This window comes from Carya illinoinensis, chromosome 13 (genome assembly GCF_018687715.1).
Source record: "Carya illinoinensis cultivar Pawnee chromosome 13, C.illinoinensisPawnee_v1, whole genome shotgun sequence".
NCBI lineage: Eukaryota > Viridiplantae > Streptophyta > Magnoliopsida > Fagales > Juglandaceae > Carya > Carya illinoinensis.
Window position 1 is genome coordinate 32,232,381 of NC_056764.1, and position 17,264 is coordinate 32,249,644.

Sequence of the window (17,264 nt, forward strand, 5' to 3'; positions counted from 1 at the left end):
ATCTCCGGGCATATTGTTCAACAGTCATATTTCCTTGGACCAGGCTACTAAATTCTCTTGTCTTTTGTCGTCTCATAGAAGCGAGAAAGGAATAGTCATTAAATTCTTTCTTGAAACGCTGTCAGGACACAACAGCAAAAAATCCCAGCTCCATTACTAAAAGTTTCCTCTTGGTCTCCCACCAATCAGCCGCATCACCTTGTAGCAAGTAACTTGTATACAACACTTGTTGCGCCTCAGTGCATCCACAAACTTCAAATGTCATCTCCAAATCTTTAATCCACTTTTCAGCCCGAAGTGGATCTTCTTCACCAGTGAAAGCCGGGGTTCCATGTGCTAAAAAGCACTCATAGGTGCATATAACTTGCACCGCTCTACTCTACTCTCCCTGCGGCGGTCGAAAATTTTGTTGAAGAAATTCCGTCATCTGGTTTAAAGCTCTAGCTGTGGCGTAGTTCCCATCACCAGGCAGCAAATCATCTTGAGGTTCGCCGGTAGGCCTTCTCGGTCTTACCATCTTCCTGCCATAACATAACCTTTGACCCCACTTAAACTTCAGACACAATAAAAAAAATAGATCAAAACCGAATAATAATAAAATAAAATAGCATCCAATAAAATAAACAAATAAATTAAACCAACTAAATCAAATAAATTCAAATCAATTAAAAATTGAATCAAATTAAATAAAACAATTCAAATATTAAACTTCAAACAAAATAATTTTAAATCACAACTTTAAAACTTTTTGGTACTGCTCCTACGGAACATGTGGTTTTACCCAGAGTCAAACCATTATGATACCACATGTGACGCCCCCAACTCCCAAATACGAACACGTGAAAATTGAGGCGTCAGATGATTACAACACGGGTCAGGCATCCCATCACCAAATGCTAAGTATGTGTACGTGCAACACGTGTACATAAAAATAACGTAGTGGTAATAAAAAGTCTTTCAACTAAGTACCAGAATTTTATTTAAATACAACTCGCTTAAAACAAGTGTATCAAAATATTACAAGTTTCAACATTGTTACAAATCCAAAATACAAAATATAAAGGCAAGGAAAATAATTTTGCAATACTATAAGCAACTCCAAATCAATCCTCTGGTGGAGCCGCCTCCTTAGGCTCAGCCTCCTCCTCATCTGCATCAAAGTTTACGGTACCAAAGACGATACTGCAGGTAAGTAATATTTCAAGCAACTTACAAAATAAAAATACATTAAAACTTAACAATATGCATGAACAGAATGTCATATGCATGAGATCCAAATATAAAATTTTCCAAAAATAAATCATTTCCAACTCACGCCAAAAATCACATTCAGCCCAAAAATTTGCTTGAAAACTTTTCCTCGCAATTTTTCCAAAAAATGGCCCAAAAATCCAAGTCTCAACTCAAAATCCATTTTTATTAACCGAATGCACCATGACCTCCCCTAGGGGTCATTCGCACACCCTGTCTCACTTCGTCACACTATAGGTAACGATCATACGTGTGACTTCATTATGAGCGATACTCAATTCAACACCCAGTGCATACGTAACCAAGCATCCTCTAGCGCTCGCTAGTAGAGCGTTACCATTTCGTCCTCTCCTGTTGTTACCTAGTGACAACCCATAGGACATCACTTAGTATATATTACGCTCCTAAGTGACCAGAGGAGCTCCACCAAGATAATGTCTCATCTCAGTTTGGAGTCGTGATATACACGCACCCAAAATCCATTTACACATGAAACCCCATTTTTCAATTTAAAACACAAGTATATGCATGCATTATGCAATGCAAATGACATAACACAAAATACCCAACAATTCAAAAATAAACTAAATTAAATTAAAGAGCAATTTAAACACAAAACAATAATTAATATTAAGAAAGCACCTCAAAATAAATTTCACAACTAAATAAATCCAATTAAAATTCGATAAATTTAAAACAAAAGGATTAATATTTTAATTAAATTAAAAATACTCATTCAATAAAAATATATGTAAAAATACACTACAACACAATTGGTTTTTTGTGACAGAGGAAAACGTCACAAAAAAAGACCAAAATGTCACTAAAGACATTTGGTGACGATTCGAAACCGTCACGACTACCATCACCTAATGTGCATCACAGAAAATAATTGGTGACAGTTTACTATTCAACCGTCACAAAAAACATTTTTAGTAACGGTTGTAGGTCTTCCGTTTGATGTCACATTCAAATGTGGGATTTTTTGTGACAGTTAAAATCTGTCACAAAATGTAATGTTCGAATGTCTAACAGAGTGTTTGAACGTTAACCTGACTAATTGACATTCGAATGAGAAAATTTGACATTCGTTGGTTATAGTTCGAACGTATCATATTTACGTTGAAACGTCAAATAAAACGTTCGAACATAAATCTTTTAAACATTCGAACGTTGTGTTCATTTTGAGAGTGAATATGTTCGAACGTTGGGTCGTACATTCGAACTTTATTTCGTAATTTTGTGTAATTACATTCAAACGTTAGTTCTAACGTGAACCAACATTCGAACGTTTGTTATATACATTCGAACATATAGATCAAAAATACTATTTTCATAAAATTAAAAAATATACAAATTGTATCATCATATTACACCATCAAATTAACAACTAATAATGTTTTATATAGTTGTAAAATTAGATATTAAACTGAATTGATTTCATTTCTTCTTCTTTCCTCGCTCACCGCGATTCTACTATAGTAACATAACACGCCCTATCTGGACTCTCATCTCCCTCTTCACTTGCCCTTAAACTACACTGCACATTCTTTCCTCCTGGTCTCTATGTTGCTCCTACAAACGCATCTCTAAATCAGACTGTTGCTCTAAGAGAGACTCAAACTCTTGTTATCTTGATCTCATATACTCATTTGATAAAAAAAAATAAAAAAATGCTGCAAAATAAGTAACATTTAAAAGAAATACAAATAAAAATTAAATTAATGACATGTTGCATAATTTAATAAATTATTCCCAACATATTCAATAAAAGTTCACAAATTTATTCAAAATGATATCATATTTCCACAATATATAAACATTCACAACTAAATTTACAATATTTTACATATTCTCAACAATTTTAATAAATACTGTAATACACAAATTCATAATATATAAACATATTTCCCATAGACTAACTAATTCACAAATCATATATACATATGCACAATAATAACTAATTCACAAATACCAAAACATAGTCACAAAAAAATAGCCACAACATATGATTCAAATTCACATACACAATTATAAAATATATTCATTTTAATCTATAAATATATACAAATATTTATATTTTCATTTTAAAAATAAGCATACACACAACACAACTTTTCATTTTAATTCATCATATTACATAATCCATATCACAAAGATTTGCTTTTAATTCATCGACATAAACAATTCAATTCCTTCTAATTCATCAATAATATCCAATTCAAAACATATTCACAATATATACAATCAAAATTCACTACTCAACTCACAATATTATACCCATATCTAATCCTTCAAAATTCACAATCAACACACATTATACACATCAAAATATTCATAATTATCCATAACAAAAGCACAACAAAATATATAAATATCTTAATAAAGTTTAGAAATATACCTATCACTCACAATATCCTCTTACAAATCACAAGTTTTGAACAAGTCACAACAACCAATCCTTCAAAAGAATCACAACACTAGTTAGTTAAAGACATATATATATATATATAAATACAAAATAAATATCATAAAATTGCAAAACATTTAAAGGAAAAAAGAGTTTTTCCTTACTAAAATCAATAGAGAGAGCAAAAATATGAATCCTCTCTCACTCTACTCTCTCTCTAACCATCTCTTACTCTAACACACACTCTCTCTCTCCAACCCACAACCCTCTCTCACTCTCACTCTCTCTTTCACGCATGGGAGAAGTAGAAGAAATGATTCTGCTTCCATCCGTGCGTTTATTCATTAAAATCACTTTGATTTAATATGGCGTTCGAACGTTTAAAAAGTAACGTTCGAACATTTAAAAAGTAACATTCGAATATTAAATTTTAACGTTCGAACGTTATTTAAAAATAAGTAGAAAATTTTTTGCACTTTTTCACGTTTGAACATACATGCATATACGTTCGAATGTTTAAAAAGTAACATTCGAATGTTAAATTTTAACGTTCGAACGTTATTTAAAAATGAGCAAAAAATTTCCCGCATTTTTTCACGTTTGAACGTATATGCATATACCTTCAAACATTTAAAAAGTAACGTTTGACTGTTAAATTTTAATGTTCGAATGTTATTTAAAAATGAGTGAAAAATTTCTTGCATTTTTTCACGTTCGAACGTATATGCATATACGTTCGAATGTTTAAAAAGTAACGTTCAAACGTTAAAAAAGTAACTTTCAAACGTTAAAATTTAACATTCAAACGTATGTGAAAGAAATATACTCTATTATTATAAATAATACATAATAATATATATAATATATTAACTATATATAATATTAACTATATAATATATTATATATTATATGTAATGACTATGTATATAATATATACTAGACTATATATAGTATAGTATATAGCACTAGACTATATATATAATATATATTATATACTTAACTAGTATATAATATAGTCTAATATTATATATTATGTATATAGTATATAATATATTGTAGTTACCTTATCCAATTTTAATATTAAATCATTGCCCTTCAAATTTCAATCTCTTTAAATTTGTAATAATTGTTCACAAATGATGTATTATTTTATTTAAAACTACATAAAATTTAAATTATAGTCATATTTACCAAATATTCTATCTAACATTCAAACTTCACCCACTAAAGTTCAAACGTATGTGAAAGAAATGTATTCTATTATTATAAATAATATATAATAATATATATAGTATATTAACTATATATAATATTAACTATATACTATAATATATACTATATATATTAACTATATAATATATTATATATTATATATTATATGTAATGACTATATATATAATATATAATGAGTATATATATATACTATATATATTAAATAATATATACTAGACTATATATAGTATAATATATAGCACTAGACTATATATAATATATATTATATACTTAATTAGTATATAATATAGTGTATTATATATTATATATAGTATATAATAGACTGCAGTTAGCTTATCGAATTTTAATATTAAATCATTGTGCTTCAAATTTCAATTTTTTTAAATTTGTAATAATTGTTCACAAAGAATGCATTATTTTATTTAAAAATTACATAAAATTTAAATTATAATCATATTTACCAAATACTCTAGCTAACGTTCGAACATATGTGAAAGAAATGTACTCTATTATTATAAATAATATATATAGTATATTAACTATATAATATATTATATGTAATGACTATAGATATAATATATAATGAGTATATATATACTATATATATTATATAATATATACTAGACTATTTATAGTATAGTAAATAGCACTACACTATATATATAATATATATTATATACTTAACTAGTATATAATATAGTGTATTATATATTATATATATAGTCTATAATATACTACAGTTAACTTATCCAATTTTAATATTAAATCATTGCGCTTCAAATTTCAATCTCTTTAAATTTGTAATAATTGTTCACAAATGATGCATTATTTTATTTAAAAACTACATAAAATTTAAATTATAGTCATATTTATCAAATACTCTATCTAACATTCGAACTTCACCCACTAATGTTCGGACGTCACTGATTATATAACGTTCGAACATCACTGTATACTAAAATAATTTTTGCAATATGATTTATCATAATAAGTCATATCATTTTTTGAGTTTATTTTTATAATATCTAGTTGTAAATGTCCAAACATTTCTCTTAAAATACTGGGGCATACACGTGTGATCAGCTGTACATAGTATAATAGTATCATCTATATATATATAAAGAGGTAGAATAACATGTAGATCATGTATAGATGCAAAACCATTAAGTTGTGTACCAAAAGAACATATCAAACAGAAATTAACTTATAAGGACATTGATTGGTAATTATAATTACTCAATTTCATTTTATTTGAGAAAGAAAGATCAGACCTGGATATCTATGGGTGAAAGTGTCCCATGTTGATGGTCCTTTACCACCTTCTTTTGCTGCACCTTCGTAATGACATGTATAAGAATGTATACATTATATTCGTCCAGATTTTACATCCCGTAACTTATTATTTCTGGAAAAACTTTATAATATTATCCTATGACATTAGAGGAACGAAAATATAAGAAAAAGGTACAAAAATCTGGGCATACTTACCTAATAAGACGCTGATGCCGTGCCAAAAACGAATCCTCTCGGGAAAGTGCTCTGGTTTAGACTACCGCGCGCTACTTGTCAGTAGGAAAAGAATAACTGAGAGACCTAAAAGGAGATTGCCCATAAGTGCCGCTAGCTTCGATCTGGTTATCCTCGATCGACGGTGGTAGTACTGTTTACTGCGCTTTATATACATGAAAATAGACATAAGGTCATGCATTATTCAATCAATATATTATGCTATATATATGTATTTAATTAAGCTTTATTTTGTTTAGACGTCGCATCTGAAAACATATATCAGATTTGTTTTGTTCTTTGTCGGTATCCATGCATGCAACCTTATCATGATTCTAATCGCTCGATATTGATCTTTCGGAGAGATATTTTGAATTTGTACGTTGGAGTTTCTCCGATATTTCTTTTTCTGAAAGCCGTCTCGATCGTACACGGACAGTTAATATGGACATTGGAACGCCTTTCAATCCACTTGTGCGGATGAGACAACTAATTATGGTTTGCTTTTAAGAAGAGGTATTCATATAATTTTGATATCGATGATGGTCAAGGTCCCGATAGTCATTGACCATAAGGTGATCACATGAGGAAACCATTCTACCATGGAGAGAGAGAGAGATTGATCTTCATGCATTACCGACATCGTGACTTTTTAGATTGTTGACTAGTAGTACTACTATATACGTCACAGGAAATTAGGCAGCCGCCTAGCTAAGACTTTTAGTACTGGAAGAAAGCCCGGCCCGCCAAATAAAAATATCTCAATAAGGAGAAATTGACTAGGTCATGAGAGAATATCGAAATATTGAATAAATCTTATATAATTTGCAATATCTTTAATTGATTTTTCATGTTTCTCTCTTTTTGTCTTTTCAACATTTATATATCTTTAATTTATTGAGTTATCAGCAGCTTGCGCTGTTATATAAATATATATATATATATATATTTTGTATTGAATCTCACAATTGATCGAGCTCTTATAATTACCAAAAACATACTAAAATACGTCATTAGCATAAGTTTTGTTTTCATCGATCCTCTTTTTCTTCAAAAACTTTGTTTTGGATCATTTTTTATGATTTTGTTTCTAAATAAATATGTTATTTTTAGAATTTTGTTCGGATTTTCTTGATGACGAAGAAACTTTTAATTTGCCCTTCTTCATCTGTTTTTCATTTCTAGTATTAAAGGTGGTGAGACATGAAGTATGATTTTAAATTCTCAACACTCCTCCACATAATAATTATTTTACATACCATCATCGATCTTATGTACGTGTACATTTATTTTCTGTCATTATCAGTTTAATATGCAATATAAAAAACATAAATAGCAAAATCTATTTGTAAATTAATGTTCATAGAAGGTTTTCATATAATCATTTGAAGAGGTAGGAGCTCACTTTTTTATTTTTATTTTTTTCATAGCAAGATTAGATCATCATCAGAATGTCCGCTAGCTTTGATTGCCTCCATGCTATATATTCTTGTTAGGGATCTCGTCTCCAGAGTAGGAGGCCAAGTTTCGATCGAGCTGATCTGGAACACATGAATATTGTTGTGTATTGAATTTTATTCATAATAATGATTATAATTATTTCTAAATAAAATTATTCATAAAATTAAATTTAATAAAATCCTACGGCCTAAATTGACAATGTCCTGATCATGATTGAAAAGGTGTATAAAATCTTAGTTATTAATTTTAAATAAAATATAATGTAAAAGTACTTAAATTTATTTAATTGATCGGCCTTAAATATAAAACGGGCATACTAGCTCATAATTTTCGTGTAAGGCCCTAGCTACAATCTATTGAGCTGGCATGCTCATTTGATGACTGTTTTTTTTTTTTTTTTTTTGACGAGATAAAGGCTAGCTGTCTTGACGTCTCACGATCATTCAAACTAATTCAAGATATATATAACGGGGAAGAAAGATAAAGGTTGATGGGCTTGATGTAAAGGGACCTACAGTTCATGTTATTTTAACAAATTAATATAATTCATTAACATAATTTTATATGATACGTTATATTTATTTTATAACAAAAAAAAAATTATAATTTAATATATAATATCAAGTTATGTCAATTTATAGATATAATTTTGTACAATCTTTTTATGACTAAAGAATTTCTCAAATAATAAATGTATAAAATGAAAGGAAAATTATTTACACAAAACACTTTCTACAACACTTTATATACAACTATGTTTTAAATGAAGGGTATATATTTTTATAAAATCAGTATTTATAAATTAATTATTAGCATCACTTTATAAAAATAGCCCCATCTTAGTTGTGAAATGTGCTATATGGGTATCAGTGAATAGCATTTCTAGATATAGTCATAGAGTGTATAAGTGTTGCGCACTCCATTTGAAAAAGAGTGAGATCTACAATTAAAAAAATAGTTTTTTTATGTGAGTCTCATATTTATTTTCTTTTTTCAATGGGAGTGTGTGACACTTGTACATTTTATGATTGTATCTAGAACTTTTCATGATTAAAATGTCTCTTTGAAATTATTTTAATATGTTTTCTTGTTATTTGTTATTGTTTTGAATTTAAATTGTTCTTTAATTTAAATTAGTTTATTTTTTAGCTTTAAAATTATTGTGTTTTTGAATTTTATTATTTTATTTTATTTAATCATGGTGTTTAAATTAATTTATTTAACTTACTATTTTAAAAATAATTTTCGTTGGATCAGTATCGTAACCCAAGTTGTGAGGGTTGGACTTCACTTCTTTTCTTCCCTTTTTCCTTCTCCTTTTTTTCTTTTTCTCTTCTTTATCTTTTCTTTTGCTTCTTTCTTTTAGCTTCCTTCCCCCGCTTCTTTCCCTGCACGATCCATTTCCCCTCCCTTTTCGTTCGTTTTCTTCCTCTCGCCCAGCACCGCCACCAGCGCCGCTGTGAGCCACACCACCCCTCCCATTCTCTTTCCCTTCACCAGTGAATACTCCCACCAATTTTCAGACCACCTAGGCCGCTGTTAAGCCACATAAGCTCCTCCAAGTCACAACTTTCAAGTGCTCAAGCGCCGTCGTCGTTCCACCTTCAACCACCATTTCTTCACCACTTTATTACTAACCTCTTGCCGACCTAACCCACTCATTTCCAAATCCGATCCGTCATCGGAGCAACCCCCACAAGTTCAACTTCGTTTTGGCCATTTTTCACTTCCACTGCCGTTTTCGCCATCACCCACAGCTAACCACTACTTTCACTAGCTTTACTAATGCCTCTAAGCCATTTCCTAACAATCTCAAGTCTTGGTTCGTCCTCATTCAAAAGTGGTATTTTATAACCCACGGCCACAATGTATTTTACACTGTTACGTTACTTTTTCATCACCTTTTGCAGCTTATTGATCATTCAAAAAATATTTTATAGCTCTGTAAGTATTTTTGAAACTTTCTTTAAGATTTAAATATATTTTTATTTTATTAATAATTTGTGATTGGTTATTTATGTCGGACTGAGTCCAAGGAGTCAGGGGTCGATTAGATTGTAGGACGGAGTTGTGTATATAATTGTTTGATGCTAATTGATGTTGAAAATTGTTGTTGGTTATTTATTGTATCTTGTCATAAGCATGGCATAGTGCATGCATGTTCCTATTTGAAAAGGAAAACGGGTTTTCGTGTAATTGCATGCATGTATATGTGTTGAAAATTAAAAACTGGGTTTTCAAGTGAGAAATTTTTTTGGATATATTTGAACTATTGGATTGATTGGTTTGAGTCAGAGGTACTGTAGGGATGGTGGTAGAATCCCGCCTGTTATTCTCGCCTACGGTGCACATGGCATAGGGATGGTGGTAAGTAAAGATGATGGTAGAGTCCCGCCTACGATTCTCCCCTACAGACGGATTTGTAGGGATGGTAGTAAGTAGGGACCGTGGTAGAGTCTCGCCTGTGATTCCCGCCTACGGTGCACTTGTAGAGATAGTGGTAAGTAGGGATAGTAGTAGAGTTCTGCTTGTGATAACCTCCTACAGTGCTCTGATGGGTTGGTTAATGAGCCATTTATGGAAAAATGACGAGATTGAATTTTTGGGCCATTTCTGGAAAAATGACAAAATTAGATTTTTGGGCCATTATCTGGGATAATGGCAAGGAAATATCTTGAAGGAAACATTTTGGGCCAAAATAGGATTTTGACGTGCGTGGAAAGAAAGTGAATTTTTGGGACATGCATATGGCATCATGTTCACGCATTTGATTATTGTATGAATGTATTTTTATCTTGAGATTTATTTATATTGTTACTTACCTGCAGTACTATCTTTGGTACCGTAAATTTTGATGCAGATGATGAGGAGACTGAGTTTGAGGAGGTGGCTCTGCCGGAGGATTGATTTGGTGCTTTTGGTTATTTATTGGAAAATTATTTCTCTACCTTTAAATTATATATTTTGGTTTTATGATGATATTGGAACTTGTAATATTTTGTTATGTTTGTTTTAAGCGAGTTTGTATTTAAGTAAAATTCTAGTACTTAGTAGACTGACATTTATTATCCGTTGTATTATGTTTTATTGTACACATACTTGGCACTTGGTGATGAGATGTGTGACTCGTGTTGTCATCATCCCGACGTCTCAATTTCCACGTGGGAGTTGGGGACGTCATAAAGAGAGAATTAGATGATGCATGATGAAAGAAAATTTAGGTACAACAGATTATTGACTATGCCCTTTCTGTGCGCAAGTCATTTAAATAAACCAACTACTACCAAATGCCATGGTTTGAGCTTATTATGATTGGAAGCCTCCACCTATAGATTGGTTGCAAGTCAATGTTCATGGAGCTGTTTTTGGTGACATTCATAAAGCAGGAGTGGGGCTGGTGCTTAGAAATGCAAATGATGATATTCTCTGGGCAGCTACCAAGGTTGAAAATGAAGTGATTAATGTTGAAGCTCTTGAATTAATGGCCATACTTTGAGCCTTACAACTATGTGCAAGCATGGGAATTCATAAGTTATTGGTGGAGTCAAATTGTTTGATATTGGCAATGCAGAAATTGAAGTTGTAGCTATGCCAGATGCTTTGGTGTTCGAAATCATAAAGTTGTAGTCCTTATATGCTGAGTGCCAAGTACAACATGTTTATAGAGAAGAAAATTGGGTGGCTCACAAGCTTGTCCATTATGCATGGAATGTTGAGAATATCTCAATGTGGTTTGATTATTTTCCAACTTTTCTTCTCAAGCCATTTGGTTTGATAAATATCTATAAAAATTTTGTTCTATTAATGAAATGTTTGTGTTTCCTAAAAAAAAAAAGAAAAAAAAAAACCCTTGATCTCAAATTTAAAAGAGTTCGAATAAAGTTGTTCGCTATTATCGAACAACAATGCCTAAAACTATGACATCATTTGGAGAATAACCGCTACAAATTGATGCAAACGGTCGATTCTTTGGGAGCAAGCAAATTTATACGTATATTATACAGAGACCTAGATTTGGAGACAATACATGCAAATAAGATATGGCCTAGATACTTATTAAGAACAACTTATAAGAAAATGATAATAGGGCAAATTATCGATCGGTTCATGCAAGTTCTTGACTGTCATTTGCCAGGTTCTAAATTATCTTCATTGATCTGACAAACTCATGAAACTTAAATTATTTTAGATTATTATCATGTTATCTGGCCAACCGGATATTAATTAATTGGGCTCCTTCATTTTTCATGTGTAAAATTAGTAGTGAAGAATACTTTCAAATAAAAGGGAGAATGACTACATGGATTATCTTACAGCTTATATACATGGTTACACAGCAAATGAGGAATAAATTATGCAGGCATGGATTGATAAGATTCGCTTTTTCAAGTTGTCATTATATATAAAAATCTCGAAACATGCATCACACGATTTCTTAGAATTCTTGATTTGGACGGGTAAGTAAGATGAATTAAGAAAGAATGTTACCTATTCTATCTAATTACTTCCAAGAAAATTTACTTAGTTCAAATTCGTGTATATATGGTAACCTTTCGAATAAAGAAAAACAAGAATGTTTTGAGGTCTAAACTCATGATATCACATGTGAATTAATGCCTAGGCATTAACAAAATTTAAACCATTCAATAAGCAAAGTGGTTAGGATTTTTAGAAACTCCACATGCATGCATGGTCGAGATGAGAAGTCAATGTAAAAGCCCAAAAGTGTTTCGAATCTCGATCATTTAGTGGTAAAATCTCATAACACTTAAAATATGAAAATTTGAACTTCAAATAAAAGACGGAGACCTTCCGTTGATCAGCAATTTATTATTCTGCAAGCGTTTCCGCGAGTACAGAAAGGAAATTACATTATTCAAAAAGTACAATATTCATAGAGAAGAAATGCTCAATTTATCGATCTGGGACGTCCACCCAATTTGATAGGCAATTCATAATGCGAAAATCTTCATTTCTATTTCTTGAGGAAATTCTTGAACCAATGTGCTGAAAGTTTAGGATATCTTTTCAATCCGTTGTCATAGTCGATAAAGTAGATGCCAAATCGAACCGTATAACCAGACATCCATTCATAGTTGTCCAAGAAGGACCAAGCAAAGTATGCCCTAACTTTCACGCCCACCCTATTAATTTCAAGGAAAGAAACGAATTAAAGATCAAAGATAGATAGATTTTGAGAGAGAGAGAGAGCTGTCTGAAGCACTAACCCGATAGCCTTATGAACATGTGCAAGATGTTTGTAATAATAACTAATTCTTGCGGGGTCCGTAAGAGCTTCCTTGAGAGTTAATGAGGCATTATTGAACTCATCGATTCCTAGTATAACATTATAGTCTCGCTTAATTAGATAAAATGGGACATCCGAAAGTTATCACTTTATGATCAGTCATCGACTTTATGCAACAATAATTGAAAAAAGTTGAGAAAATTACCGTTCTCGGTGATGTAGATTTCTGGATCACCGTACTTGGTTTTTGTGTAAACAAGAACATCGTAAATTCCTCTAGGATAGACATGGAGCCAACTTGAAGCAGCCTGAGATTTATAGGAAATGAATTGATCACTACGTACATAAGAATTTGCCAAGAGTACTGTTTAATTTCTTAGACATCATGTGTTGGCAAGGACGTACGTGGATCAGATCGAAAGAGCTATTAAATTGATATATTTTGCAATAAAGGAACTGCGTAATTATATGGTGGAATTGCTTAGAAGCGCAGTGCCACGAGACGGCGCCTTCGGACAAGAACAAAAAAGTGTTTTATTTTTATTTTTATTTTTCAATATTTTTTTAAAAAAATTATAATACCATTAAAAAACACTTCCTTAATCACTAAATAATAATAAAATTAATAAGAAAATAAAATTTGTCGGGACTAACTTTCGGTGACATGCAATAGCATTTCTGAAGTGCTAATCATCTGATCATGTTGGTACATATGACAGCGTTTGTACGTAAGATACAATATCATCAGTCCAAAATATTGTATAATAGTGGAAAATAAAGATTAATTTACTTAAAAGTTAATATAGATATATACCTCTGGACCAATGAGGACCCCGTTGCGTGAAGCTGCCATGCACAGCCAAACAAAAAAAGATGTCGTAAATATTATATACATGATGAGACAAATATATAGATCGATCAATGCTTTTCGAGTGTTCAGTTTGTACGTACTTGTTTGACTAACAAGAGCATCTGTCAAGTAGCTTTTGTTTAGAGACTTATATTCAGGTGCATCAGCTGCATAATTGGCAGTATAGTAGTTTATTCCGATAAAGTCATATGATCCCTTCACCAGCTTCGATTGCTTTGGGGTGAACATGGGTAATCGGTTTCCACGTACGTGGGTACGCATGCTGAGGGGATAGCGACCTTTTTTTAAGGGGTCCATGAACCTGCAACAAATATGAAACCATCCACAAATTGAGATCAGTATTTGAATTACGATGTAATAATCCTAAAATTGAAAAACAAGATCAACACATGGGAACATACCATCCGAACATGAAATCAATGGCACGGAACGCGGCAGCACGGTCTTTCGCCGATTTAGGATTATATGGAACCATCCAATGCAAGACAAGTGTTATCCCTATAACACCTTTTTGCTTTGTCTGAACGTAGCGAACATGATTTGGTTAACCAAGCTAGCCATGACTAGTCTAGTTAAGTCAACACACGACAAACACATATTTTGTTGTTGTAAACAAACTTTGGTAAATATATTGTATTGGAACCTGATAATTGGTCTTGTACACCTTAACGGCAGCTGCATGAGCAAGAAGCAGATTGTGGGCGACGGTATATGGCTCCGTCCCTGAATCTCCACCGGTGCAATTCAGATTTTGCCAGCTCGAACATCTAAAAGGTGCTAACACCCCTTGTGCATATCCACCATTGCTGTAGGTCCAAGGCTCGTTTAAGGTGATCCAATACTTTACCCTGTCACCAAACTCCTTGAAGCAAAGCTCTGCGAAGTCCTTGAAGTCTTCCCTGAAAATTACGTTAGTACGAATGCTATTAGAGTGTCCGATTTCTCTATATGGAATGCTGATAATATGGCCGTGAATTAGTCATCACTTACACAATGCGATGACTTAAGAAACCGCCATACTCATGTTCTAAGCCCATGGGAGTTTCCCAGTGGAAGATTGTCACATAGGGCGTAAGACCTGCATTTCAATAATTTTAAGTACCATTAATACATGAGCATCAGTGAATTATTCACATATGATATGTTAATGTGGACGGCCATGACCTTTGGCTAGGAGTTCATTGATGAACTTGTTGTAGTGGTCGATTCCTTTCTGGTTCACACCATCACTAATCTTTCCGGCTGAAAATAGGACATAAATAAATTGGTTAATATGACTTATGATTATATATCGAAAGCATTAAAATAAATATACAATTAATCCATATAGTGATCGGAAAATTGCAACAGATCATTGATGCAGAAAAGCATGTAATTAATTACTTGGTATCAGTCTGGGCCATGCGATTGAGAATCTGTATGCATCTGCATTCATATCCTTCAGAAGCCCAAAGTCCTCCTAAATTTCCAAAAAAGGACAAAAAAGCTTTTGTTCTTTTACAATTTTTTAGATAAAATTTCTTTAAAATATTTTTTTTTTACTTTTATTTTAAGTATTTTGAAATTTGAGATTTATAATTTAAGTTTTTTTAAGGACTTGACAATACTACAAGAAAAATTGGCTTTTGTGATCAATTTATAGCAACGAAAAGACTATTAGCAATTAAATTGATTGCTAATAGTCTTCTCGTTGCTATAAATTAGTCGTAAAAGTCCGTTTTTCTTGTAGGTACTACCTTATCATAATAGAACAAAAATGGAATGGAAATGCTACCTCATCAATATTTAATTAATTTTTTTCTTATGTGATATGTATATATATGTACACCTTTTACTCTTATTTATCCAGTAATTAAACGGGGAAAAAAGCATATGCGTACCTTGTAGCGATGATATTGATCATCAGCAACATCTCCATTACTGCCATCTGCTATCTTCTCTGCAATTTCATACAAATCTTGTGTGTTAACTAAGACTAATTTAAATGCCTAACAACCAGAGTTTGCTCGAATATTTTCTTATGAGTACTAGTGGCCGTAATATATGGGAACGCAAAATATTGGCCTTGATAAAATAAAAAAGGAAGGTTGTTATTATATCTCTTCAGAAATTAAATGACAATTCCTTCTTTCTTTCGGAAATAGCACGTTTTAAATTATTTTTCATCTTCATGTCATCTGAAACAATTAATGTGCGTGTATATATGTATAGGAAAAATCTGGTTGTAAATATATATATATATATATATAGAGAGAGAGAGAGAGAGAGAGAGAGAGAGAGAGAGAGAGAGAGAGAGAGAGAGAGAGAGAGAGAGAGAGAGAGAGACCTGGGTATTTGTGGCTGTAATAATCCCACATACTTAGTCCTTTGCCATCTTCAAACGCTGCACCTTCATACTGGAATTCAAACACATATTGAGGCATGCACGTAAATGCATGAATTATTCTTGAGATCTCGGGGAACTTGGACGTACAAAAACTCAAAACATATATGATATAAACATGTACGTAGAAAACCTGGGGCTTACCTGATAGGCAGCTGATGCTGCACCAAAAGTGAAACCTTTGGGAAAGCTGGTCCTGTTGAGTGAAGAAATGCCGTAACTGGGAGAAATAGCATTAGCAGTACTGGTGTTGGCGAAAGAGCCAACAATAACAAGAAGGCCTATGAGTATGTAACCAGCTTTCATTGCCACAACTGGTTTTGGTGTGGTTGTGAGTGTTGCTAATTCGGCTTTTTATAGAGGTGCTTGCAGACCAGTTGGGCTATTTCTCCGGTTATTTTTTTCTTTAGATCTCGTATTATCTATTTCTCCGGTAACTGAGCACGTTGGGACAATAAGTAAGTAGATGATTAATACAGGAATAGCTTTTTAATTAGTCCCCTATTTAGCATTTGCATCGTTAATATATATTGACATGTGCATAGCATTGAACTGTGGGCCCATAAGCTAATTTTGTCACGGTTTTTGTTTGTTTTACTATTTGAAATGAGGCCAACAGATCACTAATTTATTTGTAAATTATTTAGAAGTTTGTGAGATTAAAAATTAATGGGGTGCATCAACATGTGTGTAATATTCAAAATAACTATCTCTCGAGGGAAGTGATCAGTGGCATCAATCATCACGAATTTGTGCAATTAATTGGAGCTCTGCTGTACAAAGTCCGGAGCTTTACACAAGGCCTAGATCTGGAGATAATACATGCAGATAAGATATTGGCCATATGCTTAATATATAATCTAGCTAGCTAGTAGAGATATGTTTGGCTTGTTCTCTCTGG

At 32.0% G+C, this 17,264-nt stretch overlaps 1 protein-coding gene and 1 long non-coding RNA gene across 2 annotated transcripts; both read right to left on the reverse strand.

Annotated features, from left to right (window-relative positions):
- Positions 1 to 974: 974 nt before the first annotated feature.
- Positions 975 to 6,582, reverse strand: LOC122292177. Its single transcript, XR_006236853.1, has 3 exons — positions 6,383 to 6,582; positions 6,166 to 6,228; positions 975 to 1,150 (listed from the first exon to the last, which is right to left on the reverse strand). It is a non-coding gene; the product is annotated as an uncharacterized LOC122292177 (long non-coding RNA).
- Positions 6,583 to 12,589: 6,007 nt separating this feature from the next.
- On the reverse strand, positions 12,590 to 16,827 carry LOC122292475 (beta-glucosidase 12-like). The gene is made up of 13 exons (XM_043100854.1): positions 16,508 to 16,827; positions 16,307 to 16,376; positions 15,861 to 15,919; positions 15,364 to 15,439; positions 15,145 to 15,222; positions 14,971 to 15,058; positions 14,624 to 14,879; positions 14,382 to 14,500; positions 14,061 to 14,281; positions 13,924 to 13,955; positions 13,315 to 13,417; positions 13,090 to 13,198; positions 12,590 to 13,005 (listed from the first exon to the last, which is right to left on the reverse strand). Exons 1-13 carry the CDS (start codon positions 16,667 to 16,669, stop codon positions 12,837 to 12,839), a joined length of 1,542 nt encoding a protein of 513 aa, XP_042956788.1. The 5' UTR covers positions 16,670 to 16,827; the 3' UTR covers positions 12,590 to 12,836.
- Positions 16,828 to 17,264: the final 437 nt, after the last annotated feature.

Excerpts from the sequence above, each read along its gene's own strand:
- LOC122292475 (XM_043100854.1), bottom strand. The coding sequence starts at position 16,669 with ATGAAAGCTGGTTACATACTCATAGGCCTTCTTGTTATTGTTGGCTCT. Across the intron at positions 14,880-14,970 it reads TTCTTAAGTCATCGCATTGT|GGAAGACTTCAAGGACTTCG; the intron begins GTAAGTGATGAC and ends CGTAATTTTCAG. Across the intron at positions 14,501-14,623 it reads TGTACAAGACCAATTATCAG|ACAAAGCAAAAAGGTGTTAT; the intron begins GTTCCAATACAA and ends CGCTACGTTCAG.